The 19,297-nt window shown below is 42.5% G+C and overlaps 2 protein-coding genes across 2 annotated transcripts in view; one reads left to right on the plus strand and one right to left on the minus strand.

Annotated features, from left to right (window-relative positions):
- Positions 1 to 393: 393 nt before the first annotated feature.
- On the minus strand, positions 394 to 15,336 carry LOC143292688 (TGF-beta-activated kinase 1 and MAP3K7-binding protein 1-like). The gene is given in 9 exon segments (XM_076603195.1): positions 394 to 3,004; positions 3,006 to 3,346; positions 5,435 to 5,631; positions 8,032 to 8,260; positions 9,295 to 9,433; positions 10,313 to 10,399; positions 10,942 to 11,095; positions 13,327 to 13,460; positions 15,203 to 15,336. Coding segments are annotated over 9 exon segments (1,752 nt in total). The 5' UTR covers positions 15,335 to 15,336; the 3' UTR covers positions 394 to 2,665.
- Positions 15,337 to 15,504: 168 nt separating this feature from the next.
- LOC143292690 (D-beta-hydroxybutyrate dehydrogenase, mitochondrial-like) overlaps positions 15,505 to 19,297 on the plus strand; it is a 32,649-nt gene continuing 28,856 nt past the window's right edge. Inside the window, exon 1 of the mRNA XM_076603197.1 lies at positions 15,505 to 15,552. Within this exon, the coding sequence (XP_076459312.1) occupies positions 15,520 to 15,552 (33 nt within the window). The 5' untranslated portion in view covers positions 15,505 to 15,519. The remainder of the gene's footprint in view (positions 15,553 to 19,297) is intronic.

Raw genomic sequence — 19,297 nt, forward strand, 5'->3', positions numbered from 1 at the left:
CCCAGCAAGCACCCCCCTGAAGACAGAGTATGACTGGCAGGGGTTAAAATGCATATACATGTAAAACCCCACTCATGTACCGGTATACAAGTGAATGTGATAGTCGCAGCCCACAAGCAAAGAAGTAGACTCCACCCTCCACTAGACCTTGAGTGATGGTCTGGTAGAATGTACAAACAAAAGCATGGATGCACATTTAAACTTGCATGCAAACAGGTACGTGTATGTGTCTGTGCATGTGAACATCACATTACTTAAGTATGCAATCAAAAGACAATACATTAAAGAACAAACACATGCATACTCAGACATGCACATACACACACACACACACACACACACAAACACACACACCCCCTTTCGTCATTATGAACATCAACAGCAGTCTGTAAGGAGACAGAAGTGTCTTTAGACTTTATTCATTTTACACATGACCTGTTCATGGACATCATCTCAAACATACCAGAACTGGCACATGCTTCATTTCAGTCTTTTTATTATTGCGCTTTCTTATCTCACACTTCACTGTTTCAATACCAGAAGGTGAGCCCATAGCTGCATGATTTCAATAATCAGTTTGTTGAAGATTCATCTCTTTGGCATTGCATATTTTTGCACACTCACAAAACACATACACTGATACAACACAGATACACATACATAGATACAAAACACACACACACACACACACACACACACACACACACACACACACATACATTCTGTGGTACCCACATACTCATGATTATTTATACACACACACACACACACACACACACCCTCCACGAAGAAAACCGCAATTGGTCCACCTCCGTTAGCAAACTATTCATCATTCTGTCCAGTTTTCCACAAGGCTCAAACTAAACACACTGAAAAGACTGTATGCACATATCAGATAAGTCAGATTACTTGGGAGTACCAAATATGATTGCTCATTTTGATTTGTCTGTTTTCCGTACTTTCCAAATTTTCAAGAATGAAAGCATTTCTCTGTCATGACTTGATACATAATCCATAAAATCAATATGAATCATATGTACTACCTAATACATCCAGTATCTTTTTCTCGTTCATTAGATGGACAGCCCAGATACATCCAGTATGAACACTAGTATATCTAAGACAAGACTGTGTTGCTGCGTACGTGGTGATGGAAAGGTAATGGGAGCCACAGCTGAGAGTTCATAGCTATCAAATTCTGTTCCAATGGTCTCTGAAATCAGTGGTTTAAATCCAGGCTATGCCCTTCAGATTAATGGTGAAGAATCTTCCAGTCTCCCAGTTCAGTGTATGTGCAGACCTGCCAATGCTTAAGTTTACACAGGCAAAAGATCAGATGCACATAGTCCCTGTAAGCAATTGGTGGGATGTTGAAATATAAACATATAGAGCCTGCACTTCCCCTTTAAACAAGGTGTAACTGCCTAAATGATAATGTAAAAAGATGTAAAAATGGTCATGCACAAAAAAGCCAATTCAGCAAATTTCTTTTAAACCAGTTCTTTGATAGCTGCAGCCCACGAATTACATGAACAAGAAGATACGCTGACTGAAGTTCATTGTGAACCTTAAGGAAAAGAAAAAAACAAGGACCAACCAGACACCAATGAGTCCAACCAATCTGTGCCAACAGAAACGGTCTGAATAAATTAGGAATTAAAAACTTTTACAATGATTTCACTTCTCCTCCAGTTTTTAACAGAACAATATTACATGGCAGTCAGATCCCAACACCATCATCATTAACAAACCATTCCAACAAACATCAGTCAGATAAAACATTTCCATCATTATTAACAAACCTTTCTAACAAACAGTCAAATAAAACATTTCTAACAGTTTGTGTATGGCCTGTACTCTGTCACTGATTTAATAATTTGACATAACAATTTTGCATGAGAATTCAAAGGTGCTTTCTTTTCATTTTCTTCTCTTTTTTTATTAACCACTTTCTTTTCTTTTTCTTTTTTACTTTTTTCTTCTTTTTTTCAATTGCAAAGTTGAAACTCACAAATGCAGACAGTCACAAGTATAAAACAAAGCACCAAGCATGCATTCTCCCAAATCTTTCAAGAACATTTGATCACAATCTGTTCACATCCCCATGCTTCATATTTCAGGTATGCTGAGCAACTTGCCAAAGTCGAAAGTCACAAACGCCAACAGTCACAAGTAAGTATAAAAATAATGCAACAAGCATGCATTCCACCAAATCACTCAAAAACGTTTGATCATACAGATGCAGGCTGCACTATAGCGACATGCTCTTCCCAGGAGAGCAGCCCAAATTTCACACAGAGAAATCTGTTGTGACAAAGAGTAATATAATACAATTCATGTCCGCCTCCTGCACATCTTAAATCTCAGGCATTCTGAGCAACTCATCAAAGCCAAAAGTAACGAATGCTGACAGTCACAAGTAAGCATTAAAAAACTGCACCAGCATGCATTCTCCCACGTCACCCACAGTTTTATCATAATCAATCACATATGATTAAGCACACTGGGTTGGCTTTTTGCTGCATGTCAGGCATCTACCTAACAGATGTGGTGTGGTCAATATGGATTTCAGTGTCTGCACTGATGCAGTGATGCCTCCTTGACAAACTGAAACTGACCATGATCCATACATTATAAGATACAACACACTACACATCTCCATGCTTCACATTTCTGGCAAGCTGAGCGACTCGCCCTCCTCCTGGATGGGGTCGTACATGGACCGGGGTCGCATGTCACTCATCAGCGCGTTCTGCTGCTCCTCACTCATCTGCTCCAGGGCACGGAAGAACTCGGAGAAGTCCACGTATGGCTTCACCTTCCCCTCTGCGTCCAGCTCCATCTCCGCCTCCCGGACGCGGCGCGAGGCGAACATGCGTACCTCCCCGCTGCTCTGGGTCGAGTCTTCGCTTGTGCATGTGCTGCTGGAGGTGTGAGTTCGTCCGCTCATCGTTGACTCTGTCTGCAGGTAGTAGCTGTTGCTGCCGCTGCCGCTAGAGCTGACGCCGGCCCCTAACCCCCCCCATCTGATTGGTCGGCGTTTTGGGCGAGTCGGAGGACGATGCCTCGCCAGTGCTGAGGTGACTGAAGGGGGGTGGGTGGGGGGTGGGGATGTGGAGGGCCGGGAGGCGGGGGGGCTGGGGTTGGTAGAGCGGGGTGGAGGGGGAGGGGTGGTAGCTGAGCAACCCCCCCGTGGGGCTGTGGGTGGACAAGGGGTACTTGAACTGGCGTACCATCAGGGTGATGTCGTCGCGCTTCTGGCACACACGCTTCTGCTGGGGCGTGCCCGTCATGTAGGTGTCGTGGTGGAACCGAACCACCTTGTCCACCACTGCCTGCGCCACGCCTGTGCAGACATCTCTCCATACAGCGCGACAGTTAAAACGGCTTGTACTTCACCACAAACATATAAAAACAATGGATATGACAACACTGCAGAGTGGACAGCAAAGAAACACTTGTACACACGCACACACACACACATGCACACACACACACACATGCACACACAAACACACAAACGCACACACACACACACACACACACACACACACACGTGTGCACGCACATGCACACACACACATAAACGCGCATGGGAGAAATAGATGTGGATCCCTAGAATACAGATCCACAGAATACAAACATGCAGGCCACCCCTCTCCTTGAACCCTCTGCACTCCTAACTCCTAAAATCATCACAACTATTTGCTCAGTAAATGTAATGCTGAGGCATTTGGCAGTCACACACACACACACACACACACACACACACTCAAACACACACACACACACAAACACACACACACACATAGGTCTACACACTCTTGAAAACACATACATATATGTATATACATACATATCACATCCTCTTGCCCCCACCTACTTACCCAACACATATACAGATACACAAAAAAACATGCACACACACACATGCAGACACAAACACAGACACAGACACACACAGACAGACACACAAACACACACACACACACACACACACACACACACACAAGGAATTTTCCCCCTTTACTCTCTCCGGACAATGGGCCCCAATCAAGGCCCTACTGTTTACAGCTATTTCAGATGAAGGAGCTCTAACCAGGCTTTGGAAAGTTTTGACTTTTTGGAGTGGCACCTAATTTGCATAATGATGTTATAATTTATACAAGCTAAGAATATCTCAACTGACCTTTCCACTCTCCACTGCAACCAATAAATGCTGAGAGTGTTGCTGTGCTCACAAGCAGGAGAGTTATTTTCTAGGTGACTGGTTCACATGAACAAAGCATGTCAACAATGGTGTCTGTCCAAGGTTCTTCTCAGTCACAAGGTAGACAACAGAATTAGACAAAGGGGCCTTATCGGGGCTATATAACTTGGTTCTGAATTCAATCAGTTTCAAACTCTTTGTGCTTTCCTGGATTCATTTACAAGTCATCAGTCATCATACTTTCATCATCTCACCAGATGATAGCATAAGAAAGGAGGAAGTTTTATATTCTGTATCCAACTAACTCATTGTGTTACGGATCAGTTTGGAAGCTTTCAGTTCATAAATTCTTACATTTGTTTTTTGGTGATTTTATTTCTTACCCATACAAAACGGCCCTCTGTGGGGGAAAGCCAGGGGAGGTAACTGGCAGTACTGAGTGAGTTAAATTACGTTTAATCTAACATACCACGACCTACTGGTGCAGACTCCAGCAAGGGTCTTGATTCCTGTCCTGTGAAAAATACTGCCCCACTCATTATGGAGAAACCCAAAGAAGCTGCCACTCATGACCTCCCTTAATATATTACATCTCTTCTGTGTGCCTACTCTGCGATATATATATATGACAGTCAGTCGTGTCCGACTATGACCATCAGAACAGCAGAGGAGGCAACTGCTGTTCCAACTATTTGGGCAAGAATTTGATGATAGTGGAGAGTGTCTTGCCCAAGTTACATCCCCAGTCTCTCAGCCAAGAGGGTTTTAGGACAGTCGGCGCTGGGATGGTTCCCAAAGGCCAACTAGCCCACAAGGCTGCAGCACTAAGAGCCAGTGCAATTTTGCCTCCTAGTTTGAGAGTCATAATCCTTCACAAAAGACTAAGCTGTAAATGATTTCCTATTGACTGGAGAAACCATTGATAATACAGCTGCCTACTTTGTGATACACTGACACACATATACACACAAAACACACACACACACAACACACAGACACTGACATACACATAACGTAACACACACACGCCTGCACACACAGAGACACTCACACAAAACACATATACACACAAAACAAACACACACACCATACACACAACACAACACACACACACATGCACAGAGACACACACAACACACAAACAAAACACACACACAACAGTGAAACAACACACACAACACAACACAACACACACACACACACACACACACACACACAAAGCACCATTCAGTGTGGTCTGCATGGAGAACTCTGTGGCCACCATTGAGGCAATGTCAGCATTGACACGTTCTGAGTTGGTGGCGTCCGTCAGGGACTGATATAGCCCATCGGACATGATGATGAGAAAGGCGCAGCTATCGTCCACGGGGGTGCCTCCGTCCACAAACGGGTCAGCTATCACTGGCTCCTTGGTGGCAGCACTGCAATGATAATAATAATATTTTATTTTTATATATAGCGCTATAATTCAAGCACAAGCAAGCTCTAAGCACTTTACAAATCCAGTGCAAGAAAGCACATAAAAAGTAGTAGAAACATGTAAAACAGAATCATTAAGATGATAAAAACACAAGGCACAAAACACACAAAATAACATGCTCTCAATACTACAAGTGTTACACTCCATCAAACAAACACACACACACACACACACACACACAAGAACTGATACAACAGCAATTTTCACTTAAATTATGTACATGTAAAAACGAGCATAATTATAATTTACAAGCCATAGACTTGTAAAGACTGTAAATAAAGTTTTGGATAGAAAAGGTAAAAGGGTTAAAAATCGGCAGTCATTCTCCCTTTCAAACCGCATCACCACCATCCATCTACCCACCCTCATTTCTCTCTGATCACCCATCACACAAACTCACATTGCCATGAGCCTGGGACAACAGCACTATCTGAGTTATGACAAGTAATATCAGGGCATTCGTCAGTTTCTCTATTTTTTCTCTTTTTTTATTTCTACTGTTGCCACACATAATATCATATCACATCTCAATTGCTTCTTCGTCACAACAGACTTTTTGTGTGAAATTTGGGCTGCTCTCCACAAGGGAAAGCATGTCCCTGACACTCAGAGCACTGCCAATTTCTTTTTGCATTTTTTTTTTATGCCTGCAATTTTATTTGTTTTCCTATAATTATATGCAAGGGTAACCAGCACTATTGTCAACTAGCTAGTGATAAGAAACTCTAGGGAGAGCTGAACAGTACAAGGTCTTCAGAGAAGAAGTCCCCTCAGTCAAGTGTTTCGGCCCTTAACTCCTTACACTCTACAGGGGCCATGCTGCACCCAGGTCATGACTCCTGGATGCCCTTGTACTGCTGCCTTTTGTTTCTTGGCTAAATATTCATATGTGTATGCATGTGGAGCATGGAGCCTGGGTATGTACATTTGTTTCGTCAGTTGGGGGGTGGGTTGGGGGTTGTGGGAGGGGGGTGGGGGTGGGGGATGGGCCTGGGTGTCTGTGAGTCTGCAAATTCTTGCACATGTGCTCTGTGTGTGTGTGTGTGTGTGTGTGTGTGTGTGTGTGTGTGTGTGTGTGTGTGTGTGTGTGGTTGGGCCTGGGTGTCTGTGAGTCTGCAAATTCTTGCACGTGTTGTGTGTGTGTGTGTGTGTGTGTGTGTATGTCTGTGTGTCTGAGTGTGTGTGTGTGTAGTCATGCACATCAACCTGGGACATGCCTGCTGTGTTGACAACTGTTATGAATTTGTCTGCAGAGGATATTAAAAATAATAATAATAATAATCACAAAATAAAACAAAGGAACTTGAACACAAATATAATTATACATCATACACAAAATCATATCTAAAAACAAACAACAAACAAACGAAAACAAAGAAGAAATGCCAGTGGGGAAATCAAGTCAAATCAAACTATACGGTTACAACCAAGCCGACTGAAAAGTGGCCATATCAGGGCTGAATACCCATCAGTTCTTAGAACCAGTTAAAGAGAAACACAAAATGATGTTGAAAAGTCAATAAATACAAGAAAACAATAGAATGACCCCCATGCATCTAACCTTTCACTCATTCCATGCAAAAAAGTTTCATCGAGTTTTTAAAAATACTGGAAACAGAACAAAAAGACCAATTCACACATGTCTTCTTTAGTCTATGTGAAATCTAAATCAAGTTCAAAACACTGATTTTCCTGAGGAAATGAAAAACAAAAATGCCTGGTGGGGCACAACCTGGAACAAACAAGATCTTCACGGTGAGCTACCTGTAAAATATTTGCTCCTCCTGTCATGCAGACCTCAGCAGTTGCCAGTGGGCAACCCATACACACATACTCTCTCTCTCTCTCTCTCTCTCTCTCACACACACACACACACACACACACACACACACGCACACACACAGCTACCTGTAAAATGTTTGCACCTCCTATCATGCACACCTCAGCAGTTGCCAGTGGGCAACTCACACACACACACACTCTCTCTCTCTCTCCCTCTCTCACACACACACACACACACACACACACACACACACACAGATACCTGTAAAATAATTGCTCCTCCTGTCATGCACACCTCAGCAGTTGCCTGTGGGCAACTCATACACTCTCTCTCTCTCTCTCTCTCTCACACACACACACACACACACAAACACACACACACACAGAGCTACCTGTAAAATGTTTGCTCCTCCTATAATGCAGACCTCACAGTTGCTAGCGGGCAACTCACACACACACACACACACACACACACACACACACACACACACACACACACACACACTAACACACAAACCCCCTCACCCACACCACACTAGTAACTAAACCCCACGCTAACCTCAGGTAATCGATATCGCGGTAGCCGCCCTTGACGTGGTAGTCACCGATGCAGCGGGTGCAGGTGGAGTTGCCGATCTTCTTGGCCGTGCGCAGCTTCTCCACATCCAGCCCCAGGCCCGAGAGCCGCTCGTGCTCCATGGGGTCGTCCAGCGTGTGGTCGTTGGACAGCTGCATCACCGTCAGCACCCCGTCCTGACCCGTCTTCACCAGCAAGGCCCGCGTGTCCCCTGGACATTCGGTCATGATTGTGGACGCTCAGCAGTCTTGTCAGTCCCTTCGAACACCGTCATATGAACACTGCCATATCCCCTAACATTGTCATTTCAGCACTGAACCATGTCAGTTCTCTGAACATTTGCAAGAATTTTTCAGAAACTCAACTATGTTCTAATTTTTTTTTTTTTTTTATTCAATGTGGTAACAACAATTATCATGGCCACCATGACAGATGGAAAATGTGCACTTGCTGAGAGTGCCAAAAAATAACATTTCCCTTTTCAGTCCTTATCAACACCTTTCATTGCATTCTTCATTGAAGATCTGGCGACAGTGATTTTGTGTGTGTGTGTGTGTGTGTATGTGTGTGTGTGTGTGTGTGTGTGTGTGTGTGTGTGTGTGTGTGTGTGTGTGTGTGTGTGTGTGTGTGTGTGTGTGTGTGTGTGTGTGTGTGTGTTGTGCTTGCCGCAAGGGTTTCCTCTCCATCCTCTTTGTCAGTTTCAATGAGTTTCACACATTTGCTTGTGACAGTTAGCCATCTTTTCGGCTGAGTGCGCTTATTCTTAAATTCATCTCCACCCTCGTTATTTATGAACTTATACACATGCACACACTGTTCGAATTACAACTTCCTATCACTAGACAACCCATAAAAAGGTGTCCCCATTTGTTTCTTTGTTTTTATCTTATAACATGCAATCTGCCTCCATAATCTCTGGAATGGTCATAGAGTTTTACATGATTTCATAAAAAATATGGCTATTCCGGAAAAATAAGCATGTGTGCATAAGAATTATAATAATAATAACAACAGGCTCTACCTCCTTAGCAACAGGCGTCCAGAACGCTAATGATTAACATCAATTTTGGGGCGAAAAAAAAGGGTTACAAAAATTAACAACCACACAGCACTAAAATCAAGACTTACGAACAAGACAAAATCAAAAAGTGTCAATAACATAAAAAAACAACCCAAAAAACAACTTAATCTCCCTGTTTTTGAACCTGGAAAACACACAAAGCTGCAACAAGCAGATTGACCCACCAACATTGGCCACGTAGATTTTGTTGTTGTAGATGAGTACCAGGGTGGCTGTGGTTCCCCCGGACAGCTGCTGTTCCAGCTGCTGCAGCTTGCTGTAGACGTCCGGGTACTTGCTGCACGCTTCGTAGGAACTGATGCCCTGAAACAGTGGTGGTGACAAGACTCCTGTCTTAATTTACCTCACTCCAGATGATGGAACACTACAGCGGTTTCGACAAATAAAAATTTTTTCCACACTTTCCTCATAGGGTAGCATAAAAATTGCAGCTACACCAGGAATTGTGAACATGTCAAGGGTTGAATGGAAAGTTTCTTCATGAGGTTCCGCAACTATACACTCACTGGCCAGCCGTCGACCTTAGTACCCCACATGACAAACTAATCTGCAGTCACAGGCGATACAAGTGGAAATTTTTTGAGCAAACTAGATCACGTCAGCGGCTTTTGAAGTGATTGAAATGCTTCAAACTGAAGGTTTTAACATCGCCGAGGATGATGAAGACATTGAATAAAGTATCTGCAGTGAAGAAAGCTACCAGCAAGAAGGTACTGACAGTGACTCAGCTTCTGAGGGCTGTGAAGCGAGGGAGGGGGGTAGGCATACACACGACGTGAGAAGAGGGGTCAGTGGGTCAAGTACAGGGAGTTTCATTCAGTTACTTTGTGTTTTGTATTTTTTTGTGTGATTTTTTTCCTAACCCTAGCAAATGGGTCATCTGCAGGGGAAAGCAAGGGAGAAAACTATTTGTCCAGGCTAGGGACCATTCACTTACATGATTGTTGAAATGATATACCACTGTTGCTTGGGTTGGTTTAGAAGGATATTTTTGTTTCATAAAAAGAAAAAAGAAAAAAAGTTTCATTTAATTCAACATATTTTCATGGAAACAGAGTATAGCTGCTTATATGGAAGGATAAAAAGTATCTTACAAATTAAAGATCATTCACACATACAAGTGAATATGGGAGTTGCAGCCCATGAACACAGAAGAAAAAGAAAAAGGAGAAGAAGACTCACATCAGGCAGACGGTCCTGTGTTGTCGTCTTCTCCGCCAGCAGACCGTCAGTGGACTCGAAGTACACATTCTCCACAGCCATGAATGCCTGCCATCAAATTTAATTCAAAATTAATCAACCTCTTCATTTACTTACTTATTTACTGCCCATCTTTCCTTCTCTCATTCTCTCTCTCTCACACACACACACACACATACCTATCTATCAATCTCTCTCTCTCTTTCTCAAGGCCTGACTATGCGAGTTGGGTTTCACTGCTGGTCAGGCATCTGCTCAGCAGATGTTGTGTAGCGTATATGGACAAGCGCAGTGACGCCTAGCCTCCTTGAGTAACTGAACTGAACAGAACTGAACTCTCTCTCTCTCTCTCTCTCTCTCTCTGTATATATACATACAGAAAGAGAGAAAGAAAGAGAGAGATATACATATATATATATATATATATATATATATATATATACAGAGAGAGAGAGGAGAGAGAGAAAGACATATAGACAGATAGATAGATATACAGAGAGAGAGAGAGGAGAGAAAGGTAGATAGATAGACAGACAGATAGATAGATAGATAGATAGATAGATAGACAGACAGACAGGAAACAAAAACTGCAAAGCTCCCAACAGTCCTACCTGTCTCAACACTTCACGGATCTCGGCATCAGTGGTTTTGTTCTGCAGCTGACCAAGCAGCAGCTCTGCAGGCATTCTCTGGGCGGCAAAGTCTGCCACCCGACTGCCGTTGTGGCCGTCAAACACTCCGTACAGGTAGCAGTTGCTGTCATGTCTGCAGGCAGAAGAAATAAATGTAAACCAATATGGTAATCAAAGGAGGAGGAAAGGAATAAACGAACCAAACATACACATGTGTGCACACGCACGCACACACACACACACACACAAAAACAAAAAAAAACCCTGAGGAAAAGCTTAATTCTGAAAAGAAAAGAAGAAAAGAAATAAAACACACACACACACACACATACGCACACACACTGAGGAAAAGAAAAGGAATAAATCACATACACACACACAGACGCACACACACACACACACACACGCGCGCGCGTGCACATACACACACACACACACATAAACAAACACACACACACACAAAAAGGAAAAGAAAGGAAATCGCACACACACACACACACACACACAGGGTCATCTTCAGATTTATATATTACTGTTTAAGTGTTCTGTTATTTTGAGAGTATCTTAGTTATTCTTCAAATGAGAAAGTGCATACTGTTCTCCTTTGCATCCACATACATGAGATTTGCATTTAATGTCAGGCTATTTCAGAAAAACAATTGCTGGGCAGGTGGTAATAACAACAAAAACAATATCTAAGTTAATTAACAGTGCAATAAAACAGTGTGCTGGAAGAAAACTTGAAGTGCTATACAATCATGGCCATACCTATTTGCCCAGTACGCATCTCAGTGCAGAAAAAAAAAATCATCCACATTCAGAGACGAAATCATACACACAGACAGCGATAAGAATATATAATCAATATGTAAAATTCCAAGTCAGGTGGAAAGTAAAACGGACATGCTTCAGGGGAAAGGAGACTTTGCCTAGTCTGTGGGAAGAATTTAGTCAACTTTTTGGCTGTGTTAATCAAGAAGAGATCAATGTTCAGTGTCACACAGTTTCTATTTTGACATCACATCTGAAATTCATAGTACAAGTGACAGGGTTCATACCAGCTTTACAGCGTGGTACCCCGCACAGTGGGCTGAGAACCAAAAAGCTGACTGAGGTTTACAATCTCATCAAAGCCTTACACAGCAGGCTTCCTTCCATTACTATCATGACAATCATAATTATTATCATAATTATTATTATTATTATTATAATCATCATCATCATCATTGTTATTACCATTACAATTACAATCATATCTTATGCTGTTGCTGTTACTCTGATCCACCCATCACAAAGCTGAGAATATCAGTTATCACACACACAAATTATGGCATGACAGGGGCCATACACAAAAACAGTTAACTGTTTTACAAAATCTCACATATTTCTCTTGCTTAAAGTTCCTGACTAACAACAGCGGCTGACATCTGTATAGATCTCTCATAATCTGAATCATACACAGAGCAACATAACCGTCAAGAAAACCAATCCATGGTGAAACCCTGTCCTACTGATAATTCTTATGGGATTCTAATCAACTTGGATCTGAGCAGCGCCATCAATATCATTCTTCCTCCATGATCACCAAAAATACTTTGAAGAAAAATATGCTTTAGAACAACCTGCACAATTACAGAACCAAATCAGAAGGAAACATCCATCAAAATAGCAAAAATTCAATAAGAATTAGAAAATCACAATCTAAAATTAAAATGTTTAAAAAAAAATCAATAATAACAATAAATTAAGAAGAACAATAATAACAATAACTAAAAAATAAATAATGAAATATATATGTCTTATTTTATTAACTTAACATAACAAAACATAGAATTATGCATGCACTGTATTGTATTGTATTGACATTGTATTCTATTGTATTTTTCTTTAGTCACAAAGGATTTCTCTGTGTGAAATTCAGGCTGCTCTCCTCAGGGACAAAGCATTGCTACACTGAGAGCTCTCCCATTTGTGTGTGTATGTGTGTGTGTTTTTTGGGGGGTTTTTTTTGGCTTTTTGTTGTTGTTGTTGTTTGTTGTTGTTTTTTCTGCCTGCATTCTATTTGTTTTCCTATCAAAGTGGATTTTTCTACAGAATTTTGCCAGGGACAATGCTTCTGTGGCCATGGGTTCTTTTATGTGCGATAAGTGCATGCTGCACATGGAACCTTGGTTTATTGTCTCATCCGAATGACTAGTAAAGGCCTAGAGGAGGGGGAGAAAATACTGGTGACTGTGGGATTCGATCCAGTGCGCTCAGATTCTCTAGCTTCCAAGGCGGATGTGTTACCGCTAGGCCAACACTCCACATATAACATAATATAAAGTATTATAATACTGCAACAGTTGTTCTCACACTTACAACCTGAAATGGAAGTTTCTGTCCTCACAGTCATGCTCCTCACGTCTGTTGCCGTCTTCACGATAGATCTGATTGGTGGAGAGCCCAACACCAGACAGGTAACACACAGGTAGGTCATCTGTCCAGCTCACCTGGCCCTGAGAAAAATAATTTCACTGTGTTGCACAGTATTCCTGATAATACAAATAATAGGGCTCATAGCACTGCAAAAATGTATACATGTACAGTGCAAGCCCAAACACTCACATTTGTTTATGATATTGTGTGTGTGTGTGGGGGGGGGGGGGGGGTATACAACTAAAAAGCCCTTCTCTCCCCACACAAATAAATGGCCAAATTCCACTCTTCAGTAGGCTGTTTCACTTAAGTGTAAGAGCACAAACACACACACACACACACAAACAAACAAACAAACAACATGTAAATATCTCACTCTAGGTCTACATACATACACATGTAAAGATGCATACATAATATATATATAAAGATATAACTGAAGTTCATTAGAAATGCATGATAACAGAAAAGGCATCTGCTGTCCTATCTGGGCTAGAATATGATATTAGTGGAGAGTGTCTCGCCCAAGTTACATCCCCACTCTATCAAGTCAAAGAGGGTTTCAGGACAGCTGGCGGTGGTTCATTAAAATGCCTGATTTAACTGTACTCCTTACAATAAGGTAAGTTTTAAGTTGATTAAAAGCTTGAAGCTGAAGAGAAGGAGCTTGAAGAAACATTTTACCAAAAAGAACAACTTGATGAGAGGGACACTCACAGTCAACAGCTTATCAAAGCTAGACCTTCGGGGATCATAATACCTGGGTAAAGCCTGACAGTAAGCATACAGGAAGACTGTCATCAAAATAACTGAATGCAAAAACAGCCAGTTTATATATTATTCAATTCTTTATTGAACATGTGGCCAATATGAGCTCTTTCAAGTGATATTTGAACAGAAAAACCACAGGATGATTTTCATTATTCTGCTAATTTTAAGGAAATTATCACTGCCTCTTGCAAAGCTGTTTATACATAATACAACCATTGTCTTTGGTCATTGACTCCCATTCCAAAATCTCCACTTTACAGCCAGCTCAAACCATAGAGAGAAAGTGAAAAATCAAAGTGAAAGGAAACTGAAATGACATGATTAGGTGGAATAACAAATCCAGTAATAAGGGTGGGTGAAAAAACAATTGAAGTTTCATGGAGTTCAATTTCCTTCCAAAGCCTTCTGCTGTTCTCAAAGCAGGTTGAAATTTGTGGACACTGTTGTGGATACTAGTTTTGATTACTACTTACAACCTAAGAACCTGGAAAGGGGGTGGCTTGGTGATAATGCCAGTTTGTTTGATATAGGAGGATGGTGGCAAAAATGGTTTGAGTTCCGCGTGGGTCTGGGGTCAAACCCCAGTCTCGCCCTTTCTCCCAAGTTTGACTGGAGAATCAAACTGAGTATCTAGTCATTCAGATGTGACGATAAACGACGATGTGACGAATTCCCATGTGCAGCACGCACTTAGCAAATCAAAAAAAGATAAAAAGATATTTAAAAAAAAAAAAATTTTAATAAAGAACCCGTGGAAACATTGGTATTGTACAATTGTAAACTTTTGTACAAATCAACTCTGATGCACCCAAGACCAGACTAGTGTGTTGGGTTATGGTGCTGGTAAGGCATTGACCTAGCAGATGTGGTGTGGCGTTTATGGATCTGTCCGAACGCAGTGACGTCTCCTTGGTAAACTTAAACAGTTTGTTTTGATTTTCCTTTAGGGGGCGAGGGGTGTGGGTGGGGTGGGAGGACAGTCCTGAGTGAACGAATGGGACCATTTCTAAACCTCATGCTCCCGATTTCGATTCCTTTCTTCTTTCCTCACCTGCATTCCTAATCGGGGCGCAGAACTAAGAGCTCCGTTTGGAAGCCTGCCATTCGACATCGCCCAAAGATCGGTCGTGGAAATACAGCAGACACAATCCTTCGTGAGCAGGAAGGGCCAGACATTTACCATGGAAGTAGCGTCCCTTGTTTCAAGGAGTAAAACCCTAACCAGTTGTGTCGTTTATTTCAAAGCAGTAGTTTCCTCCCCTGTTATGTCTTGTTATGCCTGAAAAAGAAAAACAGAAAGAAAATCGAGTGCGTTGGGCGAATGGTTAGAACGCTTGATTCTTGCCTAAGTGTCCCGAGTCGAGTTCGATGTCTGGTTTCGGCGCACCTGGTGGAAGAAAGGTAGTTTGTTTTTTTTAACGATCTCCAGGGTCAACATATGCATGCAGGTGTTTCACTGTCAGTGTCCCAAAACAGGCGTGGCAAAAGAGGTGGGAAAAGATCGTGCTTAGGTAGCAGAATGACAAAAGCAGAGCGGCTGTCAAAGAAATTCTTTAGAATCGGCAGTTGGAATTGTTCCAGCGCAAGAATGAGAATCTCAACAATTGAGAAATTGGCATATGATTTTGACATTCTATGTCTCCAAGAGACCAGGACAAGTGCAGACAGACCAATACATTTTGAGAATTTCACAGTCTTTCAAAGGAATGAAGGAAGAGGGGTAGCAATCATACTGAACAAAAACCTAAAAAACAAAGTTTCCACCATAAATCTAGAGAAATGGTGTAGCAACTCATGTGAATTATTGGGGGTGCGTCTTGACAAACCTGACGGAGTTCACAAAAGCATCGTGCTCATCAATGCCTACGTTCACCCAGGAACCTGCACAACAAAAGAGGATTGGGCCTTTTTAGAGGAAATAGAGAACGAACTTGGAGACTCGGTCATTATCTGTGGAGACCTCAATGCAAGATCGAAGTTATGGGACCAGCGGAACACCAACCCACAAGGACTCGCACTTGAAGGAATGATAGGGGAAATTCTTCTTAGCCCTTTAACAACCACATCCCCAACTCGCCTTGGAACAAGACAAGGGGACAGTGACAGTGTGATCGACATCGCTCTAACATCTCCAAAATTCAGAGCAGAAATGAATGCAGAGACGCTTCCATACCAAGGCAGCGACCACCTCCCGGTAGCTTTCAGTCTACAGAAACTGTCCGATAAACCCTGTATGAAACTGCGTGATCCATTTCAGTATGAAACCAAAGAGACAACCGTCATCGAAAAATTAAGACGCAGAAGAAACAAAAGAACGGCACTGAACAGGATGCAAACTATTCAGCCCCCATGGTGGAATACCGACACAGAGAGAGCCTGGATAGAAAAACATGCGGGTGTCAAACTTTGGCAAAAAGAAAGAACAAAACCATCTCCGGACAAAGATATTGAAAAAAAAATGAAAGAAAAAACTAAACAGTTTGAAGTCACTGCTCAAGAGGCCAAAAATGACAAGTGGAAACAGTTTTGCGAGGCACTCAGTTATGACACAACATTGACAGAGTTCTGGCAATTTTATCGTCGCATGGAAGGGAAAACGTGCACAACAACAACCCCAGACATGTTAGACACTGACGGAACCAAGCTTAAGACAAATGAAGAAAAAGGATCTGCTTTGCTCAAACGTTTCATACAACAGAGTGATCAAAGAAACTTAGATGAGAAAAAGAAATATGTTGAGGAGTTAAACCAAACCCTTATGCAGACTGGACCTGATGATGACTTGACAATGGATGATCTAAACGAGGCAATAGCTAAATGCAAGAAAGAATCGGCTCCTGGCCCAGACAAAGTTCGTTACTCAGACATCAAGGAGCTATCGGAAGAAGACAGAAGCAAACTTTTCAATCTATATCAAAACAGTTTCCACAATGGACAGGTGCCGGAGGACTGGACACACAGCTTCTTAAAACCCATACCAAAACCAGGAAAGGACCATCGTCAGGTAAGCGGCTACCGGATCCTAACCATGCAAAACATTGTTGGAAAGCTCATGGAACGCATGATAGCCAGGAAACTTGCAAGGGATCTTGAACACAGGCACATTCTCCCTTCAAATCAAGGTGGTTACAGAACAGGCAAGTCCACATGGGAAAATGCAGCTGCCTTTGCATATGAGGTGTATGAAGGATTTCAAAGAAAAGAAGAAACACTAGCAGTAGCAATTGACCTTGAAGATGCCTACAATAAAGTCCAGTTTGCGCACCTCATGGAGCTGCTACTAAGGTATGGAGTAAGTTTGACACTGACAAGATGGATAGCAGCAGCGCTTCAGGAAAGAACCGTCGTCTTACGCCTCGGAGATTGGATGTCTGCACCTTCTAAACCATCCATGGGACTGCCACAAGGGTCTCCACTCTCTCCTGTCCTCTACAATGTCTACACGAAGGGCCTTGCAGACTTAAACAACAATGGAATTGCTCGGGTGCTTACCCTTGCGGATGACGGCCTGGTCTTCAAAACTTCGAAAAATGCTCAGGAAAGAACTGAAGCCGTCCAGAAACAACTAAACAATATTGCTCAATGGTGCAAAGACACAGGATCTTCCATCAATCCAGCGAAAGCCCAAACGTTGCTGTGCACCCTCAACAACAAAACCGCGAGCAAATCACCACCTTCTGTGTCATTCGATGGGATTCAAATTGAGAAAACTGAATGCCTACGCTACCTAGGAATACACTTCGACAGGATGCTGACCTTCAGAAAACATACGGAAAACACTGTTCTCAAATGCAAAAAGGGCCTTTCAGTCTTAAAAGCAATGGCAACCAAAGGAATTGAACAACGCCACCTCTTCCTGCTATACCAATCACTCGTCCTCAGTGTGATCGACTACGGACTTGGGCTAACAACACCGTCTCAAAGCAACCTCCTAAAATTAGAAAGAGTCCAAAATGAAGCTATGAGGCTGATCCTTGGAACAACAAAAGACACGCCCACAGAAACCATGCGATACCTGCTTGACCTTCCTTCAGTGCAGGCCAGAAACAAGTTAGAACAGGTCAAGACCTACTTCAAAGCATTAGAAAACCCTCAAAACCCACTGCATGACGCAGTCAAAGAACCAAAAGGCAGCCGTCTAGGACGAGGAAGATCATGGATGGGGCAAGCAGAAGACACAATCCAGCTAGTATGCCGACTTCAAGACCTGAAAGAAACAAAAGAATGGGAGAAAAACCCCGAAAACCTCAACCATCTATTCAACACAGTCATTTCACCCACTCTAGGAAGACATTGTCGGGAATGGCCAGAGGGCAAAACTGATGCGGAAGTGAAGCTGCTTATAGAAGAAAACAGTAAAGAAGAGGACATCATCATATACACAGATGGCTCAGTCACCAAAGACCAGTCTGGCTGGGGATTCACTGCGAAACAAAATGGAAAAACAATTTGGGAAGAGAATGCTGCCTACAAAGTCACAACCTCCAGCCTAACGATGGAAGTTGAAGCTGTGACACATGCCCTCCAGTGGCTATCGTCCTTCCATACGCCCGGAAACCAACATGCCATGATTCTAACCGACTCAATGAACCTCATACAGAAAATTGAAAACGGAATGGGAAGCCCAGAGTGGCATAACGCAATGCGCAACTTTCAGATTAAAAAACTCACATGGTCATACTGCCCGGGACATGCAGGTGTTAAGGGAAATGAGCGAGCTGACAGACTTGCTGGTAACGCAACACCAACGAGCGGCCTACATCTAGGAAAATCGGAAATCCTCAGAAAAGTCAAAGAATACCAAAAAGAACAGGTACAAGGCCATCACACCATCGATCGCCTCAAAGAAATAGAAGCAGAGAGAGGGAGCGGCCGCAAATCTAACATGAAAGGTAGAGCACGATGCTTTGCAAATCAAACAAATATCGGCATCATTTCCAAACCAACATTGCGCAAATTTCTTCAAAACGGAACAGAGTCTCTGTGGGCCTTTCCAAACACAATAGACCGAGCAACACACTAGACGCCACGTTCTTGGCATCAGAGATCTTTTCCCATCCCTCTTGCGGCCAGTCAGTGGCGGCTGTGTGTGTTTGTGTGTATGTGTGCTTTTGAGTGCGTTTGTGAATGCGCGAGAGTGAAACTG

Source organism: Babylonia areolata, chromosome 18 (assembly GCF_041734735.1).
Source record: "Babylonia areolata isolate BAREFJ2019XMU chromosome 18, ASM4173473v1, whole genome shotgun sequence".
Lineage (NCBI taxonomy): Eukaryota > Metazoa > Mollusca > Gastropoda > Neogastropoda > Buccinidae > Babylonia > Babylonia areolata.